This window comes from Oryx dammah, unplaced genomic scaffold (assembly GCF_014754425.2).
Source record: "Oryx dammah isolate SB20612 unplaced genomic scaffold, SCBI_Odam_1.1 HiC_scaffold_18, whole genome shotgun sequence".
NCBI classification, from domain to species: domain Eukaryota; kingdom Metazoa; phylum Chordata; class Mammalia; order Artiodactyla; family Bovidae; genus Oryx; species Oryx dammah.
Window position 1 is genome coordinate 77,197,693 of NW_024070202.1, and position 24,339 is coordinate 77,222,031.

At 51.4% G+C, this 24,339-nt stretch overlaps 1 protein-coding gene and 1 non-coding gene across 3 annotated transcripts; one reads left to right on the plus strand and one right to left on the minus strand.

Moving 5' to 3' along the window:
- Window positions 1-558: 558 nt before the first annotated feature.
- Window positions 559-631, minus strand: TRNAG-UCC. Its single transcript has one exon. It is a non-coding gene; the product is annotated as a tRNA-Gly (tRNA).
- A 1,354-nt stretch (window positions 632-1,985) lies between these two features.
- On the plus strand, window positions 1,986-23,804 carry NPC1L1 (NPC1 like intracellular cholesterol transporter 1). 2 transcript variants are annotated; one of them, XM_040259835.1, is made up of 20 exons: window positions 1,986-2,153; window positions 3,116-4,647; window positions 7,182-7,282; window positions 7,692-7,864; window positions 8,106-8,234; window positions 8,649-8,831; window positions 9,934-10,048; window positions 10,161-10,288; window positions 10,750-10,887; window positions 11,167-11,256; window positions 17,282-17,472; window positions 17,634-17,758; window positions 18,349-18,475; window positions 18,647-18,729; window positions 18,917-18,955; window positions 19,639-19,789; window positions 19,963-20,194; window positions 20,338-20,451; window positions 20,529-20,691; window positions 22,918-23,804. In XM_040259835.1, exons 1-20 carry the CDS (start codon window positions 2,100-2,102, stop codon window positions 23,115-23,117), a joined length of 4,068 nt encoding a protein of 1,355 aa, XP_040115769.1. In that variant the 5' UTR covers window positions 1,986-2,099; the 3' UTR covers window positions 23,118-23,804. The 2 variants fall into 2 exon arrangements, with proteins under 2 accessions (XP_040115769.1, XP_040115768.1); XM_040259834.1 differs by lacking the exon at window positions 18,917-18,955 and having other exon boundaries at window positions 18,647-18,702.
- The last annotated feature ends 535 nt before the right edge of the window (window positions 23,805-24,339 follow it).

Sequence of the window (24,339 nt, forward strand, 5' to 3'; positions counted from 1 at the left end):
AAAGCAGACGACCCATCACTTTGTGGGACACAACCCAGTGACACATGTGCTAGTCAGAGAGTAAAGGGAGCGTTGAGTCTGTGTTCAAAGTCAGGAGATAAAGCAGGACACACGAGTGTACAGTTTCTGTACACTCCTGTACAGTATCACAGCTGAAGTCTGTGCCCTCGGGCGTGACCTCAGAGACCCTACATGCACAGGCAGCCAGGTGGTACATCTGTGGCTGAGCGTTTTCCTCTGTAACTCAGAACTGGGTGGTTCTGCTCTCACCCTGTGTGTGTCTCAGAGAAGACCGCAGATACCATACATCTGGGCTCCATCGCTATGGGCCTCCCCTGGGCACACACTAGATCAAGGGGGTGTGCCTGGGGGCTCCACACATGGCAGGGGGGCCTGAGACTGAATCTGCAGGGAGCATCCTCAACCAGCAACCAAAGGAAATGATGGACAAGCCCACACCCTCTGGGGCAGGCTCCCCACCATTTCCGGGTGGATCTCTGTGGGCATACAGATGCCCACATGGGAGCCTACTCTTTTTTTTTGACTGTAGGATCTTAATTCCCTGATTAGGGATTGAACCTATGCCCCCTGCAATGGACGTGCAGAGTCTTAACCACTGGACCACCAGGGAAGTCTCAAGAGCCCACTCTTCAATGCACCCTGGTCGATCCTTTCCATGTCCTGGCTCATCCCTGCTATCTGGTACTGCCCTCTGGGATCACCTTCCAAATCAACTATTCACACTGGAATCCCTGTCTCAGCATCTGCTTCTCAGGGAAGACATCTAGGAAAGAGAACAGAGCCCATAGCTGTGGGCTGGAGTCCTCAGCATCTGCCGGTCAGGGTGTGTTGGGGCAGGGCCAGGGAGATGCTGGAGGGAAGTCACTGCACACAGGCAAGCCCTGGGCCATTGACTCTCCTCTCCCCTGTGGCTGATTCCAGGTTTAGGGATCTGTCTGCTCCTGCCCCGGCATCCCCCCTTGGCGTCTGGTTCCCTTCCTCTTGGCGTCTGTCTTCCCCTGTATGTGTTGGGTAGCTCCCTCTGAGTCAGGCCAGCGTCCATGAAACAAACACAAGACCAGGGAGATAGCAGGTTCCTTCCTGCAACTGCCTCTGGCAGGTGGCCACAGGGGAGATAGTCTCCACAGGCTGCCCTTATCAGCTCAGCCTTGGCATGGGGGCCAAGGTCTGGCCCATTCTGGTGATAGTGAGCCCAAGGAAGGCTTCAGAGATCCCTATCTGGAGGGAGCAGGGGTGAGTGCAGAGTACCTGGGCCCATGGTGGGTGGGGCTGCTCGTCTGAGTCTCCCAGCAACACTCAGCCCCCTCCATGGTGGGTGGGGACAGACCCAGGCAAGGGACATAAGGGAGGAGGCCAGGGCTGAAGAGCGAGGCTGTGGCTCTCAGCCCAGGAGTCTCTGTGCGCCGTCAGACGCCAGCGAGCTGGGCCGTCCCTTCTACCCGCAGGAGGAGACTATTGTCCCTGAGTCACTCCACTCCCCACTGGCCCCTCTGTTATCGGATTGTTAATATTAATTAACAACAGTTGCTAAGGATGACAGTGCAAGGGTGTGCCCCAGCCAGAGCTGGCCTGGACCCAAGAGGGCACTGGGGAGAGTAGGGGTCTGAGGCTTGGGATCTGGGGGTGGCAGGTAAGGGCGGTAGAGTTTCGGAGGGCCGGTGTCCAGACCCACCTGAGTCTCCCTCTTCTCCTGGGCCTGGTAGGTCCTGCAGCCAAGGCCGTGTGGGAAACTCTCAGCAGGCCGCTGGCTGGCCCAGCCCTCCGGCTTTGGTCACTTTGGGAAGTGGGTAAAGGGGAGACCCTGAGAGGATCATCTGAGAAGGTGGGACTAAAGGTGGGAGGGACAAGTGATCCATCGATCATTAACTAGCTGAGAGCCCTGGGAGGCACAGGGCTCAGCCCCATTGGTCCCCAAGCCAGTCAGGTGATACTGTCCCTGGTAGGGAAGCTGCCCTGTAGTCCGTCCCCAGTTTCAGTATATGTACGGCTGAAGTGGGCTCTGGCATTGTCAGGAGCCGGCCCTTGGCTGTCCCCAAGGCCTGGCCTCACTTACCCTCTGACCCCTGCCCAGAGCCAGGATGGTGGAGACTGGCCTGAAGGGCTGGTTGCTCTGGGCCCTGCTCCTGCACTCGGTGAGTCCCTGTGTCCACTCTGGGCAAGGGCTGCTTGGCAACTGTGAGAGAGGGCCAGGGGTCTGCAGACGGGGGCAATTTCTACATAGATGAGGGATGCCAGGCTCCCCAGAGAAGGTGTGCAGATCGGGGGTCTTGGGCTGCTCAAGTCTCCAGATCATGGGATCAGATGGACACAAGCATGGGGAATGGGACAGCTGGCTTGGGTGTGACCAAGTTCTTCTTCCCCTGGTCCGCTGTGGGTGTCCTGGCCTAAGGCGGCTGGTGGGAGGTTAAAGGAAGATCTAGTTCTGGGGTGCTGATGAGGTGGATTCAAGGGGAGAATCACCCAGGAGGATTTGGCATCCAGGGAGGAGGTCCGAGGTTCTTACCTCTCAAGTTTCCTGTTCATTTCCATGTCTGAGGTGGGTGAAAGTTTTCAGCCCCTAGCAGGTGAAGGCAGGGGAAGCTCTGCTCAGAATCTCTAAGAGGGACCCCGGCCTCTGGGTGTGGTCCGCAGTTTGGGCATGGTGGTGGCTGACTGCTGTGGCAAAGATGCCTGAGGCACACAGGGCCTGCATCCACATGGCCCCTGGGAGTCAGCCCCTCGCCTTGTCCAGGGGCCACTGTTTCTCAGGAGGACCACACAGGGGTCCAGGGGGTCTCCTAGGTGACCTGTTCTCTCCCAGATATGTCAGGTCACCTCTTTCTTTAGTGATCCTGTCACTCAGGGTCAGCCAGGCCTTCACCCATCCGCTCACCATCCTTAGACACCGCCGAGAGTCCAGTGTGCTACTTGGGCACCTCATCTCCCCCAGTGCTCCCCTGGATCCCCTGGCATCCTGGAGCTGCCCAATGTCCACCCCTCACCTGCCGTGTTTGGCATCATTCCCCACGCCGTCCCTGGCTGCCCACTGTTCCATCAGCTACTCAGAGGAGCTAGCCAGCACTGGGGCCCGTGGTGATACTGCCTTGTCCCACAGGCCCAGAGTGAGGTGTACACACCCATACACCAGCCTGGCTACTGCGCCTTCTATGATGAGTGCGGGAAGAACCCGGAGCTGTCGGGAAGCCTGGCTTCGCTGTCCAATGTGTCCTGCCTGGATAACTCGCCTGCTCGCCACATCACAGGTGACCACCTGGCCCTCCTACAAAGCATCTGTCCCCGTCTCTACACTGGTGCCAACACCACCTTCGCCTGCTGCTCCTCCAAGCAGCTGGTGGCCCTGGACATGAGCCTGCGGGTCACCAAGGCCCTCCTCACCCGCTGTCCCGCCTGCTCGGACAACTTCGTGAGCCTGCATTGCCACAACACCTGCAGCGCCAACCAGAGCCTCTTCATCAACGTGACCCGAGTGGTCACACAGGGGGACAGCCAGGCCCAGGCCGTGGTGGCCTACGAGGCCTTCTACCAGCGCAGTTTCGCTGAGCAGACCTACAACTCCTGCAGCCGCGTGCGCATCCCCGCAGCTGCCACACTGGCCGTGGGCTCCATGTGTGGCGTCTATGGCTCTGCCCTCTGCAATGCTCAGCGCTGGCTCAATTTCCAGGGGGACACGAGCAATGGCCTGGCACCCCTGGACATCACCTTCCACCTGTGGGAGCCTAGCCAGGCCGAGGGGAGCGTGATACAGCCTCTAAATGATGAGGTCGTGCCCTGCAACCAGTCCCAGGGGGATGGTGCAGCGGCCTGTTCCTGCCAGGACTGTGCCGCCTCCTGCCCTGTGATTGCCCAGCCCCGGGCCCTGGACCCCACCTTCCGCCTGGGCCGGATGGAAGGGAGCCTGGTCCTCATTATCATCCTCTGCTCTCTCTTTGTCTTGCTCACGGCCTTCCTCCTGCGATCCCGCCTGGCCGAGTGGTGTAGGGGCAAGCGCAAGACGCCCAAACCCAAGGCAAGCATCAGCCTGGCCCACAGGCTTAGCCTCTCCACCCACACCCTCCTCAGCCGCTGCTTCCAGTGCTGGGGCACTTGGGTGGCCTCGTGGCCACTAACCATCCTGGCAGTATCTGTGGTTGTGGTCGTGGCCATGGCAGGGGGCCTGGCTTTTATAGAACTGACCACGGACCCCGTGGAGCTGTGGTCAGCCCCCAACAGCCTAGCCCGACGCGAGAAGGCATTCCACGACAAGTATTTCGGCCCCTTCTTCCGAACTAGCCAGGTGTTCATGACGGCACCTCACCAGCCCAGCTATAGGTATGACTCCCTGCTGCTGGGGCCCAAGAACTTCAGCGGGATCCTGTCCTTGGATCTGCTGCTGGAGGTGCTGGAATTGCAGGAGAGGCTGCGGCATCTGCAGGTGTGGTCGCCAGAGGAGCAGCGGAACGTCTCCCTGCGGGACACCTGCTACGCCCCCCTCAACCCACATAACGCCAGTCTGTCCGACTGCTGCGTCAACAGCCTCCTGCAGTACTTCCAGAACAACCGCACTCAGCTGCTGCTCACAGCCAACCAGACGCTGTCAGGGCAGACCGCCCAGGTGGACTGGAGAGACCACTTCCTCTACTGTGTCAAGTGAGTCCTCGTGGGACCAGGTTCTGGAGTCAACGTGGGCCTCGTGGGGCCCAGGCAGGGTACACATCTTATATGGTCGAGGTGCTCTGCATCTCGGTCACATGGGGTGTGATGTGCCGTGTCTCTCCAACTTCCTTCTTGGGCTCCCCATCCTCAGTGCACGCTCGCCATAGCTGATTCACACTTGACTGTCCTGGCCTCCACGCGGTCTTTCTGTAGCACTCCTGATGTAGCTGGACTCGTCCTTGCACGTTCTTGGTTTAAGGGTCACAGAGCAATCTGAAGGCCCTGCTCACTGGTGTGCTTTGTAGTTTCCCTTCTTTGCATCTGTGCTGGGCCTGGGTGCAGGCCAGCAGGGCCATGGGCAGCCCATGAGGTGCCCCAGGCCTGGGCAGGGGCCTGGGCCTGGGCTAGGTGCCCTGTGCAGGTTGCAGCCACACTCCTTCAAGCTGTTTGGGGGTTGGTCCCCAGCTGCATCCACTTGGCCGTGGTGCAAGCAGGAAGCCAGTGAAGCTTATGGGTCTTGGGACCAAGAGTGGAGGTTTGAGAGCTATCAAGCCTGGAAGGGAGTAGGCTGGCTAGCAGCACTGAGGCCCCTGGGGTTGGAGTGGGCAGAGGTCTTCAAATGCTTGGTCTCAGGGTCCCTTCACTCTTGACGAAAGACCAAGCACCCCAGAGAGCTGGGGTGTGGGTAAAGGTTATATTCACTGACACCACGTGAGAAAGTAAAACTGAGAAATGACAAAATAGTTAATTAATTCTGTAACAATAGCTATAATAGGCCCATTATATGCTGACACAAATAACATTTTTTATTTATTTATATTTTTAAAGGAAATTATTAATTTTTTTTTTTTTTTCTGTGCTGGGTCCTTGTTGCGGCACACAGGCTCTTTGTTGGGTGCTGAAGCTTCTCATTGCAGTCGTTTGTCTTGTGGAGCACAGCTCAAAGGCATGCAGGCTTCAGTAGCTGTGGTTCATGGACTCAGTAGTTGTGGTGCACGCACGGGTCCAGCCGTTCTACAGCATGTTGGATCCTCATGGACCAGGGACCGAACCCACATCCCTCACACCAGTAGGCATACTCTCAACCACTGGACCACCAGGGAAGTCCCATAACACATTTTTATTAAAACAATTGTATTTTCTGTACTGAAAATATCAGGAGTGATCACAGTAACATTGTTTTACATCTTTGCAAATCTCTCTGGGGTTTGGCTTAGCAGAAGATGATGGATTCTGGCATCTGGTTCTGCATTTGGCCTGTTGGTTGAAGCACAGTGAGAATGCTTGGCCGCACACCCATCCATGTAGCTAGAAGAGGGAGGTGTGTTGTCAAAGCCTTTCCAGAGAATTGTGGGTTTTCTTTACTACTTCATCAAACTCAGCAAGTGATGCTTTCTTAAATGTTAGCTGCAATATGAAACGAAAGTCATGTCAGTGAACTGTCTGTAGGCCACAGACTTGAGATCAAAGAAGGGTGAAAACAGAATGGCATCTTAGTGTTATTATGGAAATAGTTTTGACTTTGTAGACCTTGAAAGGGTCTCTAGGGCTCCTGAGACCCTGGGTCACCCTGAATACCTCTGGATTAGAGTCAGGGCTCCCAACCGTCGGGCGAACCAAGTGTGGGCTGCTTCCCAGAGTCTGTGCCTCAGCCCCAGGGCTGGCCCTCGGAACTGGCAGGTCAGGGGAAGAAGCTCTGGCTCCGGGTTTCCAGTCCTTTGTTGTTGTTCAGTCACTCAGTCGTGTCTGGCTCTTTGAGACCTGATGGACTGCAGCACGCCAGGCTTTCCTGTCCATCAATATCTCCCGGAGTTGCTCAAACTCATGTCCATTGAGTTGATGATGCCGTCCAACCATCTCATCCATTTCAGTCCTTGAGTTGCCTTTATTTTGATTTTGGATGTTCACAACTCTTGGGTGGCCTGATTATCCCCATTTCAGAGACAGGGAAACTGAGGCTCAGAAGGGTATAGTCAACTGCTCAAGGTCACACAGCAACTGGCACTCCCCGCCAGCTGGTGACTCACAGACACACTCAAAATGAGTGCTTTGTCCAGGCACCTGTGACCCATTTACAGAAAGGCCTCAGTGGAGGGCATGGAGACCTGACCACAGTTACAGGGCCGGAACATTGAATGAGGAAAGAAGGAGTTCCCACCTCAGGGCCTGGAGGGTTCTGGGCTGGTGGGAGGAGACCGCTGAGGGCAGTGTGAGGCCTGTGTGTCTCTGTTGGTGCTTAGGACTCAGGGAGGGGCTTGTACCAGAATCCAGCCGCCACTCCAGGGGAGTGTGTGTGATGCGCATCCCCCTGCCAATCTGGAAGGAGATGATGGTGGAGCCAGGAGCATGAGGCTGGTGTGAAGGGAGAGAGAACTAGAGGTCCTGCTCAGGGAGCTCTAGTTCAGTCTGGATTGGACCAAGAAATGTTCTGATCGGGGGTCAGGTGATGGTGCTGGGGGTCTGCAGTGAGGCACAGGGGCCACGGTGGTTGGAGTGGAGTCAGGAAAGGTCCTTTCCTCTCCCACCAGTGCCCCCCTCACCTACAAAGATGGCACGGCCCTGGCCCTGAGCTGCATGGCTGACTATGGGGCGCCCATCTTCCCCTTCCTCGCCGTGGGGGGCTACAAAGGTAAGCTCTGACCTTCCCAGGAGGCCAGTGAGTGGACAGATGGGGCAGGAGTCATGGACAGAAGGATGGGGGTGGCCATGGGGGCTTCCCGCTGTCTGGGAGTGGCCGGGTCGGTGGAGGGCTCATGGGGACGGCAGACCTGCCCATCCTTCATCCTTTCTCTGTCACTTACTGCATCTTCCGCCAACCCTGCTCAGGTCCTCTGGCTCTGTGCTTGGAACCACAGGTTTTGCCTTTGACTGAGAGAGGGAAGTAGGATGTAGAATTACACAATGACTTGGATGAGGAGGGTGGGGGAGGAGAGGCAGGAGTGTGGCTGCAGTTGGGGGAGGGGAAGTAGGGGTGAGGCTGGAGTAGGCGGAGGAAAGCAGAGATGTGGTTGGAGGTAGCTGAGCATTTCTCCTTCCAGGAAAGGACTATTCTGAGGCAGAGGCCCTGATCATGACCTTCTCCCTCAACAATTACCCTCCTGGGGACCCCAAGCTGGCCCAGGCTAAGCTCTGGGAGGGAGCCTTCTTGGAGGAGATGCGAGCCTTTCAGCGTCGGACGGCGGGTGTGTTCCAGGTCACATTCATGGCGGAGGTAGGGGCTGCAGGGTCCCTGGCTCTGGGGCAGACAGTTCAGGTGGTTTTGGTGGGGTCCTGTATCCCCATCCTGCCTTCACCCCTCCCGAGTGACCCTGAACTGACTGGTGCCTGCCCAGGAGGATGGGGTGATGATACAGCTGTTCTTGCAGCCGTGTCAGAGCTCACACGGGCTCCATACACGGTGCCCTCTGGCTGAGCTCTTGGGTCAGTGGGTCTGGTCGGGTGTGTGTCCACAGCGTTCCCTGGAGGATGAGATCAACAGCACCACGGCCGAGGACCTGCCCATCTTTGCTGTTAGCTACCTTGTCATCTTCCTGTACATCTCCCTAGCCCTGGGCAGCTACTCCAGCTGGCGTCGGGTACCGGTGAGAAGTGAGAGGGGAGCTGTGAGGGTGAGCTGGCCCACCATCAGGGTGCCTAGAACCTTCCCAACCTACTTTCTAGAGCACTTCAAAACAGCAAAGTGGACATACCCAGGGTGGCTCCTCCAAGGAGTGATGCTTCTTGAAGTGTGTCCTGTTTCGAAAGGCCATGCAAGTTTTCACTCTGCTCATGACAACTCTCCCTTGACTTGTGCAAATGCAAAGTTGATATTTACATTGTCTTACAATGCACGCTCGAGGAAGAAGTGGTCAGGCTCACAGGGCCTGCTCTTGGGAGGACGGCGCTGCAGAGTGGACAAAGTGCAGAAGCTCAGAGCATGCAGCTCTCCTCTAACTGGGGTTGGGGGCACATTGGGCAGCCCTGCAGCCAGGAGGCTGAGCCTGGTCCCATTGCAGGTGGACTCCAAGGCCACTCTGGGCCTGGGCGGGGTGGCCGTGGTGCTGGGAGCAGTCTTGGCCTCCATGGGCTTCTTCTCCTACCTGGGTGTCCCTTCCTCACTGGTGATACTTCAAGTGGTGCCCTTCCTGGTGCTTGCCGTGGGGGCCGACAACATCTTCATCTTCGTTCTTGAGTACCAGGTAAGAGGACAGGAGTTCTGCACACCCTCAACTGCCCCTACTCACCCAGGCATGGCCCCGTGGGTTTGCTGGGTTTATTTCAGCCTCTTCCTAAGCACCGATGTCCATGTGTACAATTCCTGTAGAAAACAGGGCTCTGTGTTTGTCTTCCACATGAATGCATTCATACATCACATGTCTCCTGAACTTGCTCTCAGTTAGCCCCACATTGTCTGGTAAGAGTGTCACACAGCACATATGTTACTGAGCCCAAACTCATACTGCTTACTGCATGGCAGTCCAATAAATTGAGAGATGAGGTGCTGGGGAAAGGAATAGTGACTTTATTTGAAAAGTCAGCAGACTGAGAAGATGGTGGACTCGTGTCCCAAAGAACCACCTCACCTGAGTTAGAATTTAGACTTCTTTTATACTAAAAGGGGAAGTGGTGTGGCTGGGTGTTGCAAACCTTTTGGTGCCAGAATCTTTTGTTCTTGCAGCTGTCAAGGTAGGTCCCAAACCCCTCCAACAAGGCAAATGTTAGATTTTGTTCTGCAACCTCTTAATCTCTATGTGAATGGAAAAGTGTTATACCTTTAAAGGTCAGAGTCTTGGCAATGGGCTGTCATGTATATTCCAGGCTCTGGGCAACATCCTTTTACAAAAGATCCAGAGACAATAAGACTAAGCACAGGCAACAGAGCACAAAGGTTAGAGGTCCAATATGGAGTCATGTTTGTTCATCTCTGTTCTACATAGAGCCACTTCTGTCTTTTTAGTGCTAGATTGCACTCCACGGAAAGACAAGTAGAGTCTTTGGCCTCTCTTGTTAGTGAACATTTAGGGTTCCAGTGATGAGTCAGAGGAAGGATGCTATGGACATCCCAAAATACACCATGTGTTTCTCTGGGCCAGACCCTGAGAAGTGGAAGATGTAGCAGGGCAGAGTGTCACTGCCCCACTCTCCCCACTGGGGAAGGTGGGGGCAGTTCCTTGGGCCTGGCTGCATCTCCAGGCAATGCCCATGCCTTGGGGAGTGAGGGCATGTGGCAGCTCCCAGCTGGCCTGTGAGGGACAGAGCCCTTGGTCAGATCTTGACCCTGTCCCTGCTGTCCCCACGCAGAGGCTGCCTCGGAGGCCTGAGGAAGAACGGGAGGCCCACATTGGCCGAGCCCTGGGCAGAGTGGCCCCCAGCATGCTTCTCTGCAGCCTCTCTGAGGCCATCTGCTTCTTCTTAGGTGAGCCTGAGCAACCCCTCCCCACGAGGCACTGGGAGTTCATGAAGTCTTTCCCATCTGAGCAGGTGCCAGGCCCTGAGATTCACTCTTGACCCCCCTCCCCATCCCCCAGGAGCCCTGACCCCCATGCCAGCTGTACGGACCTTTGCCCTGACCTCCGGCTTTGCAGTGCTTCTTGACTTCCTGCTACAGATGTCAGCCTTCGTGGCCTTGCTCTCCCTCGACAGCAGGAGGCAAGAGGTAAGGGTGGAGGCAAGGCCCAGGGACTCACCCTTGGTCCCCATCTTGGCCAGGGATGGAGTGGCTTCACTTTGCACAGAAGGCTCAGAGCATGGGGACTGAGTGTGGGAACAGCGTGCTGGAATGTTTAGGCCACGAAGTCCCTGATGTCCCATGGAAAATTAACTTTGTTTTGGTCATTTGGGGGAATATGATCAAACCTGCTAAAAGTACCTTGAGTCGTGAAATAAAATATAAGCGAGAGACTGACAGGGAGGGAGCTCTTGTTTCGGTAATGGTGCAAAGTTCAAAGGTATTTTATCAAAGCAGAAAATGAAGATAAAGAAAAGAGCACACTGGTATGTCCCCACCATGTGGTGCTGGCACAGTCCACCCGTGGAAGGTGACTCTCCCACTCCACGGGACAGAAGTGGTCCCCAGGGTCTGTTTTGGGGTCGTCTTGAGTGCCTTCCTCCTTCTAGGCCTCCCGGATGGACATCTGCTGTTGCAAGACAGCCCGGAAGCTGCCCCCGCCAAGCCAGGATGAGGGGCTCCTGCTCCGATTTTTCCGCAAGCTCTACGTCCCATTCCTGTTGCACTGGCTCACCCGCGTGGTCGTGGTGAGCGGGCGAGAGGGGCAGCAGGGGGACCTCATGCCACCCAGGGTTGGGGGTGCCTGGCAGTGTCTGGGGCGGGAGGGTCTGCTTAGCCTTGATCCTTGCCCGTGGTCATCAGAGGGGTCTGGAGCTTGCCCCGGTCCAGGGGCTGAAGCTGGGGCGGGGAGGGGTTGCTGAGATTCAAGTTGGCCCAACTCCAGAAGGTTTCCTAAAAGACCCCGTCCAGACCCAGACTGGGGAGCTGCTGGGCGGGAGGCCTTCACGTGACGCTTCCCTTCCCAGGTGCTGCTGTTCCTGGCCCTGTTCGGAGCAAGTCTCTATTTCATGTGCTACATTAATGTGGGGCTGGACCAGCAGCTGGCTCTGCCCAAGGTCGGTGCCTCCCTCCCCTCTTCTCGGTCCCCAAGGCTGTGAGGGCAATCAGCAGCGCAGAGTGGATGGGTTGGCCTGAACCTGGGGTGTGGTAGGGGTGGGGGACCATGCATCATGTGGAGTTGGGAAGAGAAGCCACATTCTGCATGGAAAGTGCCTGAGTTCGGCTCCAACCCCAGGCCACCAGAAGGAGACGACCAGGCAGCCGAGGGACTGGCCGTGGGAGCCGACCATCCGGGCAGAATGACCAACACCTCAGTGAATGCCTGCCTAGTGCCAAGCACTCTGTGTCCTCAGGCCTGGGTTCTGTAGCAGGAAATGTCCCTGGACTGTCCTCAGAGAGACAGGGAGGGTTGGGGGCTCTGGGGAAGAAAAGACCTCGATGGTGTTGAGGGCTCTGGATGGAGGAGAGGCTTGAGGGGTGTCTGAGCATGAGTGGGATTTGCAGAGGAAGGAGGCAAGGGTCACAGCACTGACCCATGGGAGTTTGGGCGCACCAAGGCTCATTTACTGTGTGCAGGGGTGACTGTAGGTGTGTGGGGGAGAGGCAGTAAGGCCGAGAGCTGGAGGCGCTGCAGGTGAGGGGGTGAGAAAATGTGCTGACCAGGACCAGCAAGCATATGAAGTTGACAGGAATCACACATCGAAGAGGCCAGGGACCTGAGGTTTGTCTGGACATGCAACCAGAGGTGGGCTGGTGGCTGGGGGAAGCAAGTCTGCATACCTGGGCTCTATGGGAGAGAGAGCATCATGATGGCTTGGACATCCAAGGGCACTGTAGAGGTGGCGACGGGGGTCTGGGCATGGGCAGGAATCTTGGTTCCAGTGGCCTGGTAGTCATCTGCTGGTGGTGCTGGTCTTGGAAGCAAGATGAGGCGGGAGCAGAGCAGACAGGCAGGACGGCACCTTCGAGCTACCATAGGGAGCAAGAAGAGGCTGCAAAGCCAGCAAGGGTCCAGAATGACTCTGCCACTCATGGTGGCCCTGGGGACTGCTCACACGGCTGAAGAGAACAGGGTCCCCAGTGCCCCAGCATGGGTATAAGTGGCCTGGTAGGCCAGACCAGTGAGAAGGAAGGTGGTACTGGGCTGTAAGACCAGCTGAGGGATTTTTCTGGGGGGTTGTGTTGGCTCTTAGTTGGGGCACTCGGAACCTTTGGTCATAGCATGTGAAATCTTTAGTTGTGGCGTGTGGGATCTAGTTCCCTGACCAGTGATCAAACCCAGGCCTCGTGTACTGGGAGTGGGGAGTCAGCCACTGGACCACTAGGGAAGTCCCCCAGCTGAGGTTTTGTTTATGCTCTTTGTTTATTTTTCTTTGAGGGAGATTTGTTTCTTATGACTATATGAAATGTATTTTTTTCAATTTTTTTCTCGTAAAATATAACATAAAATTTGCCATTTTAACCATTTTTTAAGTGGCATTAAGGACGTTGTACAATCCTCACCACCACCTATCTCCATAGCTCTTTCATCCTGCAAAGCTGGGACTCTGTCCCTATTAAACACTAACTCCCCATTCCTCCCCCCAAGTCCCTGGCGCTCCCCACCGCCCCATTCTCCTTTGTGTCTCTACATTTGTCTATTCCAGGTCCCTTACACATGTGGAATCATACATTTGTCCTTTAGTGATGGGCTTATTTCATTTAGCACGATGTCCTCAAGGTTTGGTCATGTTGTAACATGTATCAGAATTCCTTCCTTTTATGGCTGAATGATATTCCTGTATGTATGAATGCATATATATCACATTTTGCTTAACCATTTTTCTGTTGATGGATATGGGTTGCTTCCATGTTTTGGCTATTGTGAAATAATCCTGCTATGCACATGGGTTTACAAATATCTCTTTGAAACCCTGCTTTCAATTATTTTGGGTATATACCCAGAAGTGGAATTGTTAAATCATATGGCAATTCTATTTTTAATTTTTTGAGGAGCCTTCATACTGATTTCTATATAGCTGTACCATTTGACATTCCTACCAAGAGTGCACAGGGTTCCAATTTCTCCATATCTTCACCAACCCTTATTTTTTGGGTTTTGTTTGTTTGTTTTTTGACAACAGCCATCATAATAGATATGAGATGGTATCTCACTGTGGTTTTGATTTGTGTTTCCCTAATAATTAGTGATGTTAAGCATTTACTTATTGGCCATTTGTATATTTCGTTTGGAGAAATGTCTATTTTTGAACTGGGCTGGATTTTATTGTTGCTAAGTTTAAAGAGTTCTTTAGATATCTTGGATAATTAATCCCTTATCAGATATGTGGGCTTAATATCTGATTAATTAATATCAGACATCAAATATGTGATTTGTAAATATTTTCTTCATTTCTGTTGGTTGCTTTTTTTACTCTTCTGGTAGTATCTTTTGATGTACTTAAGTTTTTAATCTTCATTAGGTCTAATTTGTCTATTTTTGTTGTTGTTGTTAACTGTGCCTTTGGTGTCATAGTCAAGATAAATCATTGCTGGGATGTATAATTTCTACGACTTTGTGAATTTTTCAATTCTCCTTCTGTTAGTGATTTCTAACCATGCAGTCATGGTCAGGGTATATACATAATATGACATCTATCTTTTTAAATGTTGAGATTTAATATGTGGCCAAACACCCAGTTTATCTTGCCGAATGTTCCATGTGTATTTGAGAGGAATATGCATGTTGTTGTTGTTGGGCAGAGTTTCTGTATAAGCTTGCTGGATTCAGTTGGTTTAGTGTGGTTCAAGTCCTCCATTTCCTTACTTGTCTTCTGTCTGGGTGTCCTACCCGTTACTGACAGTGGAGTATTGAACTCATTGTAGAACTTCCTATTTCTCCCTTCAGTTCTGTCAAGTTTCGCTTCATAGATTTTGATGGTCATTCATTAGATGTGGAACTGTTTATACACACTTACCTTTGCTGTACTGAATCTTTTAATAATATATAATGTTCTTCTTTGTCCTTTGTAAACTTTTTTGATTTAAAGCCTATTTTACCTGGCAGTGGGATAGCCTCCTATTGCATGGAATATCTTTGCAATCTTTGCAAACTGTGTACTATTTGCATGGAATATCTTTTTCTATACTTTCACTTTCAACCTGTGGGTGTCTCTGAATCTCAGCTGACTCTTATAGACATCATATTGTTGGATCCTATTTCTCTAACCCATTCGGTCAACTTCTGACTTCTTATTAGAGAGAGTAGTCTATTTACATGTAAAGCAATTACTGATGAGGAGAGAATTGTTATTGTGCTATTTGTTTTCTGTGTACTTTATAGCTTTTTTGTTTCTCATTTCCTGCATTGCCATCTTCTTTTGTGTTTAGTTGATAGTGAAATGTTTAAATTCTTTTTTCATTTCCTTTTGGGTATGTTATATGACTATTTCCTTTGTGGCTACCAGGGAAATTACATTAAATATCTTACAATGTGTTGAATTTATCCTAGGTTAACATGGATTGCATACAAAAAAATCTATTCCTATATTGCTCCTTTCCATTTCCTTTCAGTTATTGCTATCATAAAATCACATCTTTATACATCGTGTATTCAAAAACATAGAATAATACTTTTTTATGTGTTAATCTCTTAAGATATGTAGAAATAAAAAAATGGAATTACAAACCAAAGTTGTAATAAAACTAGCTTTTATAATTTCCCATGTATTTACTTTTACTGGTGATCTTTATTTAATTACATGACTTTGAGGTATACTTTAGCATCATTTCACTTCAACTTGAAGCCTTTTGCAGGACAGGTCCTGTGGCAACAGACTTCTTCTGTAGTTATTCATATGGGAATGCTTTAATTTTTTCCCTCATTTTTGAAGGACAGTTTTGCCAAAAATAGGACTCCTGGTTGAGAGTTTTTTTGCACTTAAGTTCTTTAAATATACAAATCCACTGCCTTCTGGCCTCCAAGTTTTCTGATAGGAACTATGCTTATAATCTTTATATATAATAAGCCTCTTCTTTCTCGTTGCTTTCAGAATTCTCTTTTTGTCTTTATCGTTCAACACTTGAATTGTAATGTGCCTTGGTTCTGGGTCTCTTTGAGTTTTCCTACTAAGAGTTTGCTAAAGTTCTATGGATTTTTATACTCATATCTTTTATCAAATTTATGAAATGTTGACCATTGTTTCTTCAAATGATCTCTTTTCCTCTCTCTCTTTTCTTTCTGGGATTCTTATGATGTGTGTGTTGTTCTGCTTGATGATGCTGCACAATCCCTTAGTCTCTGTTCATTTTCCTTTTTCTTTTTTCTTTCTGTTCTTCATTTGATAATTTCAATTGTCCTGTCTTCATGTGTGGCCATTCTTCTTCTGACTGCTCAAATATGTCTTTGAATCCCTCTAGTTATTTCTTTATTTCTTGTACATTTCAGCTCCAGAACGTCTTTTTTGGTTCTGGTTTATATTTTCTCTTCATTGATTCCATTGTGTGTGTGTTAAGTGCTTTGGCTGTGCTGGGTCTTCATTGTGGTGCACAGGCTTAGTTGCCCCAAGGCATGTGGAATCTTACTTCCCTGACCAGGGGCTGAACCTGTGTCCCCTGCATTGGAAGGCAGATTCTTAACCACTAGATCACCAGGGAAGTCCCTCCATTTTGTTCGCGCGTTGTTTTCTTGACTATGTCCAGAAAACAATGTTATTTTGGCTCTTTGAGCATCTCTAAGATAGTCGTTTTAAAGTCTCTAATATATCCATTGGCTGGTCTTTCTCAAGGATAGTGTTGATTAATTTTTGTCCCCAGGTATGGGCCATATCTTTCTGAGTCATTGCATGTTTTATGATTTTGTTGTTATTTTTGGAAAATGAACATTTGAGTCTGAAATAACTCCAGAAATCAGATTCTCTCCCTTCCCCAGAATTTGCTTATCTATTCATTTATTTTAAAAAGTTAATTGTTGCAGATGTCTCTGTCCTGGAGATCAGCTTGAGATGTAAAATCTTTACAGATCTTTTCTGAGTCTCCGCTTTTCCCTGGGCATGTGCAGTGACCATCTACTTTTCCCTGTATTTGTGGTTGCTTTTGAGTGTCATGTTTCTTAAATGTCTGGCTCTCAAAAGGAGAAAAAGGGAAATATGAAGGGGGAAGACAAATTTAGCACTTGCCCTTTAATATCTTGGGCAAGTAAAGATAATCTTTAAATATCTTGGCAGTCACTTCAGTTTGAGGTGAAGGTTCTAATGGCACCTGACTTTGTTTCTGCTCTACTGAGATTAGAAGCAGCAATGAGTGATGAGAACACAGATCCTTGATATTTAAGAGGTGGGTATGCAAGCTGTGTGCAGACTGTTCCTGGAATGCATTCCTGGCTGCCTGCCACAGGTCCGGGAGGATAAACGATGACTAGCTAGTACCATACTAAGAGCTGAAGTAGATCAAATTAACCACAATCTACCATCCAGGCCTTTCTCTGGAAACTTGAAGCCCTCAATAGACCCCAGAGTACCAAAATAGTTACATCAGTCAGATTCTGCCAGCGCAGTTATGCAGTTATTGTCTAGATGGGGAGGCGGAATCCTGGTACTTCCTACTCCACCATCATTCCTGATGTCACTTTGAAGTTTTGTGTTGCAGGAGAAGGGAGTGAGCCATGAAGATGCCTAGCATACAGCCTTGAGGGTGTGCACGAGGGTGTTTATATGTGTGCATCCATGTGGGCTGTGGTCATAGGCTAACTTGCTAGACTGTGGCTGTGCCAAACCGGGGATGATATAGGAAGGGGTAAAATTACGCATATGTGTTTGTATGTGTGTGTCAGAGAGCATGTTCACGCAGGGGGTATGTGATGCCCTGTACTTGTACCTCCATTGAGTGTGTTCTGTGTAGGTTCCTGTGATTATACCTAGATATGTGTACCTTGGAGTGTGTGTGTGCCTCTGTGGGTATACTTATGACCATGTACCTTTGTAGTGGAACTGTACACATGACTCTGTGAGCCTGTACCTCTGTGTATATCACTGTGTGTGTATCTCTTGAGCATATGCTGGAAGTGCATCTGGCCATGGGCTCACTGACTCTCTTCCACTGCAGGACTCATACCTGATCGACTATTTCCTCTTTATGAACCGCTACTTTGAGGTGGGGGCCCCGGTCTATTTTGTCACCACTGGGGGCTACAACTTCTCCAGTGAGAAAGGAATGGATGCTATCTGCTCCAGTGCAGGCTGCAACAACTTCTCCTTAACCCAGAAGATCCAGTACGCCACCGACTTCCCTGATGTGTGAGTGTCCCAGCCCACCTCTGTGTGTCTCTCTTCCTCCTGCCCTGCTGCCCACTTGCTGCCATGCGCCTGAGGGGAGCCAGCATGGAGGCTGGACTGTAGGAAGGACCCACCACAGCCTGCCTATCCGGTCCTGTCCCCTGACATTTCCTGACATTCAGGTCTTACCTGGCCATCCCTGCCTCCTCCTGGGTGGACGACTTCATTGACTGGCTGACTTCATCTTCCTGCTGCCGCCTTTATATCTATGGTCCCAATAAAGATGAGTTCTGCCCCTCGACTGTCAGTGAGTATGGGGCCTCTGGGAGTTCAGGGCCCACCATAGCTTGGGAAAACTGAGACTAGAGAGAGGACAGGACCAGTGGAAGATCTCTTAACCCTTCCTGCCCTCCTCCAGGGTCAGTTTGGGGCGGGGGCCCTGCCTAGGAGCACAGGTTGGGGTGCTACACCTATGTATGTAGACGTCCAGCTGGATTGCCAGGCAATCGCACCCTCCTGGCCCTGCTGAGTTGTGCCCATACCCACTGAGCAGGCTGGTGCTCAAGCGCCACAGGAGTGGAGTGAGAGCTGAGGTTGCTGCATGATCCTGCCTCAGCAGCTGCACTTGTAGGTGGCGTGGGGAGTCCCCGTGGAGGCTGTTTCTCTGCCCCGAACTTTGCTTCCTCCCCTGCTTGAAGGTACCAGCACTTTCCGTATATGAGAGGGGCACTCCTCCCATCTGTAGAGGCAAACACATATCCCTCCAGAGTAACCACGCTTGTTACAACAGTGGGAGTGCATGGGGATCCTGATGGGAAAGGAGCACAAGGTGGGCAGGGCATCGTCTGCCTGGCCTTGGGGGGTGCTGCTGAACAGAGCCCCCCACTCTCTTTGTAGACTCCCTGGCCTGCTTGAAGACCTGTGTGAGTCCCACAACAGGCTCTGCCCGGCCATCAGTGGAGCAGTTCCACAAATATCTTCCCTGGTTTCTGAGTGACGAGCCCAACATCAAATGTCCGAAAGGGTAGGCGGTGGGTGGTGGTTGGGGGGTGCCACTGAGGAGGACAGCTGTGTGGGTGCCCATGGCAGGGTCACAGTGGGTAGGAGGCAGTGTGCGGCCTCTGCGGGTAGCCATAGGCCAAGCTCACAGAGGGGACGGATCCTTGGCTAACCTGTTCTGGTCCTCCTCATGCAGTGGCCTGGCAGCATACAGCACCTCAGTGAATATGAACTCAGATGGCCAGATTTTAGGTAAGCCTGCCCTCGACTGGAGGGGAAGACCAGAGTCAGCTGCCCCGGGGGCCCCACAAGTCCCAGGAGACAGATTCTCCATCTTGAACCTTCCCTCCTTCTTCCTTCTTGGGGGCTTCTAACTGCCCTGGTCCTGTCCTCAGAAGTCATGTCACCCAGTTCCACGTCCTTGGACTCTACCCCGTGTCTGCCTGTTTCCATCTCCCCATTCCCTCAATTCATAGTCAGTGTGAAATTTATGGAATTCTCAGTGGCTGATGCTGCACTTGGGAGCCACCTACTCCCTCTTTTCTCAGGTGCAAGTCACACCCAGATGTGGGCAGTGGGCAGCTGGTTCAATGAATGACTATTCTACTTACCCAGGGGGTCCCCCAACCCACAGCTCTGTTAAGTCAACTGTTGTATTTTTTGTCTCCCTTTCTGGTCCTTTCTTACAGGAAAACATGCATTGGAAAAATAATGAAATTAATGTTAAGAACCCAGTGCATGTTTTGAAACCATACAGAGCAGTGTTTGGGTTCATCCAAGAGATCTCTCTCTTTCTTTAAAAAATGTATTTATTTATTTGGCTGCATTGGGTCTTAGTTATGGCATGTGAGCTCTTAGTTGTGGCATGTGGGATCTAGTTCCCCAACTGGGAATCGAACCCAGGCCCCCTGCATTGGGAGCCTGGAGTCTTAGCCACCGGACCACCAGTGAAGTCCCTCAGGAGAACTCTTTAAGTTCCATCCATCAGAGGCAGGGCCAGGACTTGAGTCTGGCACAGCGGTAGGACCAGCTACAGAGCTTGCAGGGCTGGGGGAAAACCGAAATGCAGGGCCCTTTGCTCAACATGCAGTAAGAGTTCCCAAATGGTGGCAGCAGAGCCCTGAACTTAGCTGGGCACTGCCTCTTGGGGGTTCTGAGGATATCTGACACAGGCTCTGGCTTTCACAGCCTCGCGGTTCATGGCCTACAACAAGCCACTGAAGAACTCGCAGGATTTCACAGAGGCTCTGCGGGCAACTCGGGCACTGGCAGCCAACATCACCGCTGACCTGCGGAAGGTGCCAGGCACCGATCCAGATTTTGAGGTCTTCCCTTACTCGTGAGTGCATGTGCTCCAGAGGGGGGTGGGGGTGAGGGTGCTGGGTTGGTGAGGGTGGCCGCAAGGTGGGGGTGGGCTCCAGCATGGAGGCTTCTGCTGCACCTGGGCCCAGTGTTCATCCTGAAGTGGGCACAGGAAGCTGCGGAGCAGTGACTGTGCTCTGCGCTCCACAGGGTCACCAACGTGTTCTATGAGCAGTACCTGACCATAGTCCCCGAGGGGCTCTTTATGCTCACCATCTGCCTGGTGCCCACCTTTGTTGTCTGCTGCTTCCTGCTGGGCATGGACGTCCGCTCCGGCCTCCTCAACCTCTTCTCCATCATCATGATCCTGGTGGACACTGTGGGCTTCATGGCGCTCTGGGACATCAGCTACAATGCCGTGTCCCTCATCAACCTGGTCACGGTAACCAGCCGGCCAGAGTGTCAGGGCTTTAGTGTGGGAAACGAGGCTCCCAGTTCTTTCTAGAGTCTAGGTGCTGCCTGCTGGCCTGGGTGGAGACCCCTGCCCCTGCCCTTGGGTAGCTGAAGCCCCCTTTCTTCCCTCAGGCGGTGGGCATCTCTGTGGAGTTTGTGTCCCACATCACCCGCTCCTTTGCCATCAGCACCAAACCTACCCGGCTGGAGAGGGCTAAGGAGGCCACCATCTCCATGGGCAGTGCGGTGAGTAGATGGGCTGCCTTGCGTGGTCCTTGGCCAGCCACCCCGTGCCCAGTCTGACACCTGCTTGTGACCCCCAGGTGTTTGCAGGAGTGGCCATGACCAACCTGCCTGGCATCCTTGTCCTGGGCCTGGCCAAGGCGCAGCTCATCCAGATCTTCTTCTTCCGTCTCAACCTCCTCATCACCCTGCTGGGCCTGCTGCATGGCCTGGTCTTCCTGCCTGTCATCCTCAGCTACCTGGGTGAGTGCCAGGCCCCTCCCACAAGACTCCAAGCCACAGGCAAAATGGCAGGAACACTCACAGCCCCCCCTCACCTGGGACAGGTACTGCCCCAAATTGTAGGCACACAGTTCCTCCTGGTTTAGAAGCTACAGTTTTTCATTTAGCATATGAAAACATCTTTTTTGGGTCAGATGTGCGTTTCAAACACATTCAGTGGCCATATGGTTCTCTGCTGCATGCCTCTGAACTTTTGATCATGACCTTGAGCAAAAAATAGATTTTCACATTGAGAGGTGATATGTACAGGTATGGACATGGACATGCAGAGTAGAACAGGCCTTTCTCAAAATAACACTGCCTAAGAAGCTTCAGGTATTTTCTGTTCTATTCTATCATTGATTTTTAAAAAAATTCCGATGTTATCTGAGAAATTGATTTCATGACTCACTCATGGGTGACAACTTGCAGTTGAAAAACATATCCTTTTGTATGGATTGGCCACAGTCCATTTAGCCAGCTCCCAGTTGCTGGACATTAGACTCTTTTTGGCATCACCGACTTGACGGACATGACTTTGAGCAAGCTCTGGGAGTTAGTGACGGACAGGGAAGCCTGGTGTGCTGCAGTCCATGGGGTCGCAAAGAGTTGGACACTACTGAGCGACCGAACTAGAACTAGACTATTTCTGACTTTGCATGTTATTGCCAGTGCTGCAATGACTATCCTTTGTGGCTGAATCTTTGACCTCATTCTCCAATATATCCTAGAGGAAGTTCAGTCCATGAATACTGATTGTTCATTCCAACTGATAACACCCTCCAAGAAGTTTTACCATTTAAACTCCTACTAGCAACATGTACATTTCTGTTTCCTCACTGTAGAGCATTCAGATCAGATCAGTTTAGTTGCTCAGTCATGTCTGATGCTTTGCGACCCCATGGTCTGCAGTATGCCAGGCTTCCCTGTCCATCACCAACTCCCGGAGCTTACTGTAGAGCACAGTTATTCTTTTTTATTTATTTTTTCAGTTATTCTTTTTAAAAGAATTGTTTATTTATTGGCTGCTCTGGGTCTTTGTTGCTGTGGGCTTTCTCTGGGTGCAGTGAGCAGGGATTACTCTCTAGTTGTGGTGCATGGTCTTCTCTTGTTGCGGAGCACAGGCTCTGGAGCACATGGGCTTCAGTGGTTGTGCTGCATGAGCTTAGTTACCCCAAGACATGTGGGATCTTAGTTCCTAGACCAGGTCAAACCTGTGTCCCCAGCATGAGCAGGCTGACTCCCAACTAGTGGACCACTGGAAAAGTCCCTTCTGAGCACAGTTGTTTACACACCCCATGCCTCCACAGAGATTTAAACGGGACCCCTGGATGAAGCGTTCCCCCATAGGGCGGGCAAGCTGAGAGTTCAATTTTGCACTGTTCCCTGACACCAGGAATAATAATAATGGTAATTTTAGATGGAACATTTATATTAATAGAAGAGTGTGTTTGTGTGCTAATAAATATATATTAATCCTCTTATCATCCCTGGAGGTAGGTGATGTTTTCATCCCCATTTCACAGATGAGGAACCCGAGACCCCTCCACCCCAGTAATAGAGCTGGTCACATGCAGTGTGTTTGGAGGCCACACAGCACTGGCACCCCTACGCACAGCACCCCAGTCTTGTAGAAACTTCCTGACCCCCTTTGGAAGAGGAGAGTGTGGTTGTTGGGGACCTCCCCAGAGGCTACCTGGCTGGGGAGCCACAGGTCCCACAGGTCATGGCCACCCCTTGGAGATTCTGAGTGGCCCGCCCCCTGCAGAGTGGCTGGGATCCTGACAGAGAGGCGAGTGGCAGGCGCAGGGATCCGGGTCCCCTCTCTGACCTGAGCCTGATGACAGTGAGGAATGGTTTCTCTCAGCAAGGAATGCTTGCACAGCGTGTCCAAGGAAGAGAGGAGGGGGAGGGAGTCACTGGCTATGGGTGGCTTGGGGCTTCCCCTGCTAGACCCCTGGATGGCAGGGACCTGCACTGGAAGGCAGGGGGGACCAGAGGGTGGGCATGGGTGGCAATTGACGGTTACCAGTTTTTTGGGGGTATGGTGAAGTGAGGGCTGGGGTGAAGGGCAGTGATGGGAGGTGGGGGCTTAGGACTTAGCCCTCCCTCTCTGGAACTTCCATTTGAGGCTCCAACACACGCCTGCATCCTGCACCCAGCATGTCGCCTCCCTGACTGTGTTGCTCTGTGTCTGTTGCTCTGCAGGGCCTGATGTCAACCCAGCTCTGGTGCAGCAGCAGAAGCAGGAGGAGGAGGCAGCTGCGACCAAGGAGACCTCTTGCTCAAAGCACCCCGCCCCGATGAGCACTCATGGCGGTGTCTACATCAACTACAGCTTTGAACATCCTGCCAAGAGTGCAGGAGGCCTCGAGAGCTCTCCATCAGAGAACAGGCAGAAGTTCTGATGGGGCCAGAGCCCCTGTCCAAGCTCATTGGCCATGACCTGAGGGGCCATGAAGGCTCCTCCTGGGGGTTCTTTGTTATCCTTCCCCCAGGTCTTGAGAGAGGCTGTCTCCACAAGACTGCCCACCATCGGTCACCCTCTGGCTACCAGATCTCATCCATAAGGACACCAATTGTGATGCAGGTGGCACGTGATGGCTTGGGTGTGACCTGGTCCAAATCCATCTCTTGAATTTAACATGTGTCCTCCTCATGCAAGTTTTAAAACTTTAGTTCCATATATATGAACAACTTACTCGTTCACATTTATAATTTTCCTAATTGATACCATATGTGACTTATCCTTTTGGAATGAGGATTTTTTATGCAGCATACATTTTTTTGATTTATTCATGTCGATACATGGAGATGTAGTCCAATCATTTTAACTGAGACAGCTTTCCATTGTGTGAATGAACAGGATGTTTTTTATCCATTCCCTTGCTAATGGGCAATCAGATTGTCCTCAATTATTTTTCTGCTATAACTCCACAGTCACTTATGTGGAATTTCAGAACCCCCAGAACTCTGAAAACCTAGTGCGTTTGTCTTTTTCTTTTGTAAGTTTTGGACAAACTCATTTCGTAGCAAAGACTGATCAGACACCATGTATCTATTTATACTCTTTATAAATAGGCTTCCCTGGTGGCTCAGATGGTAAAGAATTTGCCTGCAATGCAGGAGATTCAGGTTCTATCCTTGGGATGGGAAGATCCCCTGGAGAGGGAAATGGCAACCCATTCCAGTATTTCTGCCTGGAGAATTCCATGGACAGAGGAGCCTGGCGGGCTATAGTCCATGGGGTTGCAAAGTCAGACACAATTCTTTTTTTTTTTTTTTCATAAATAGGATACCTACACTCTTCAACCAACTTGATGTGAATAGTCATATATTTCAGCACATTAACAAGTTTGATTTCATGTTGCTACCCCAGATCTTGATGAGGTCTAATATCTAATGTACTGTAAGCATCAAATTACCTTTCTAAAAAAATGTCCTAAATTCTGAAATTCAGCTCCCATATGGGATTTCAGGTATGGAACCATGGACCTGTGTGATGAGCAGGTGTTTACACGTCTCCTGTCTATGTGTGGGGCTCTACCATCGCTGTAGCACTGAATGGATACAGACTAGTGCCTTCCAGGGCATCTGCCCTATTCATACCCTCACCAGCAGGGGATAAGG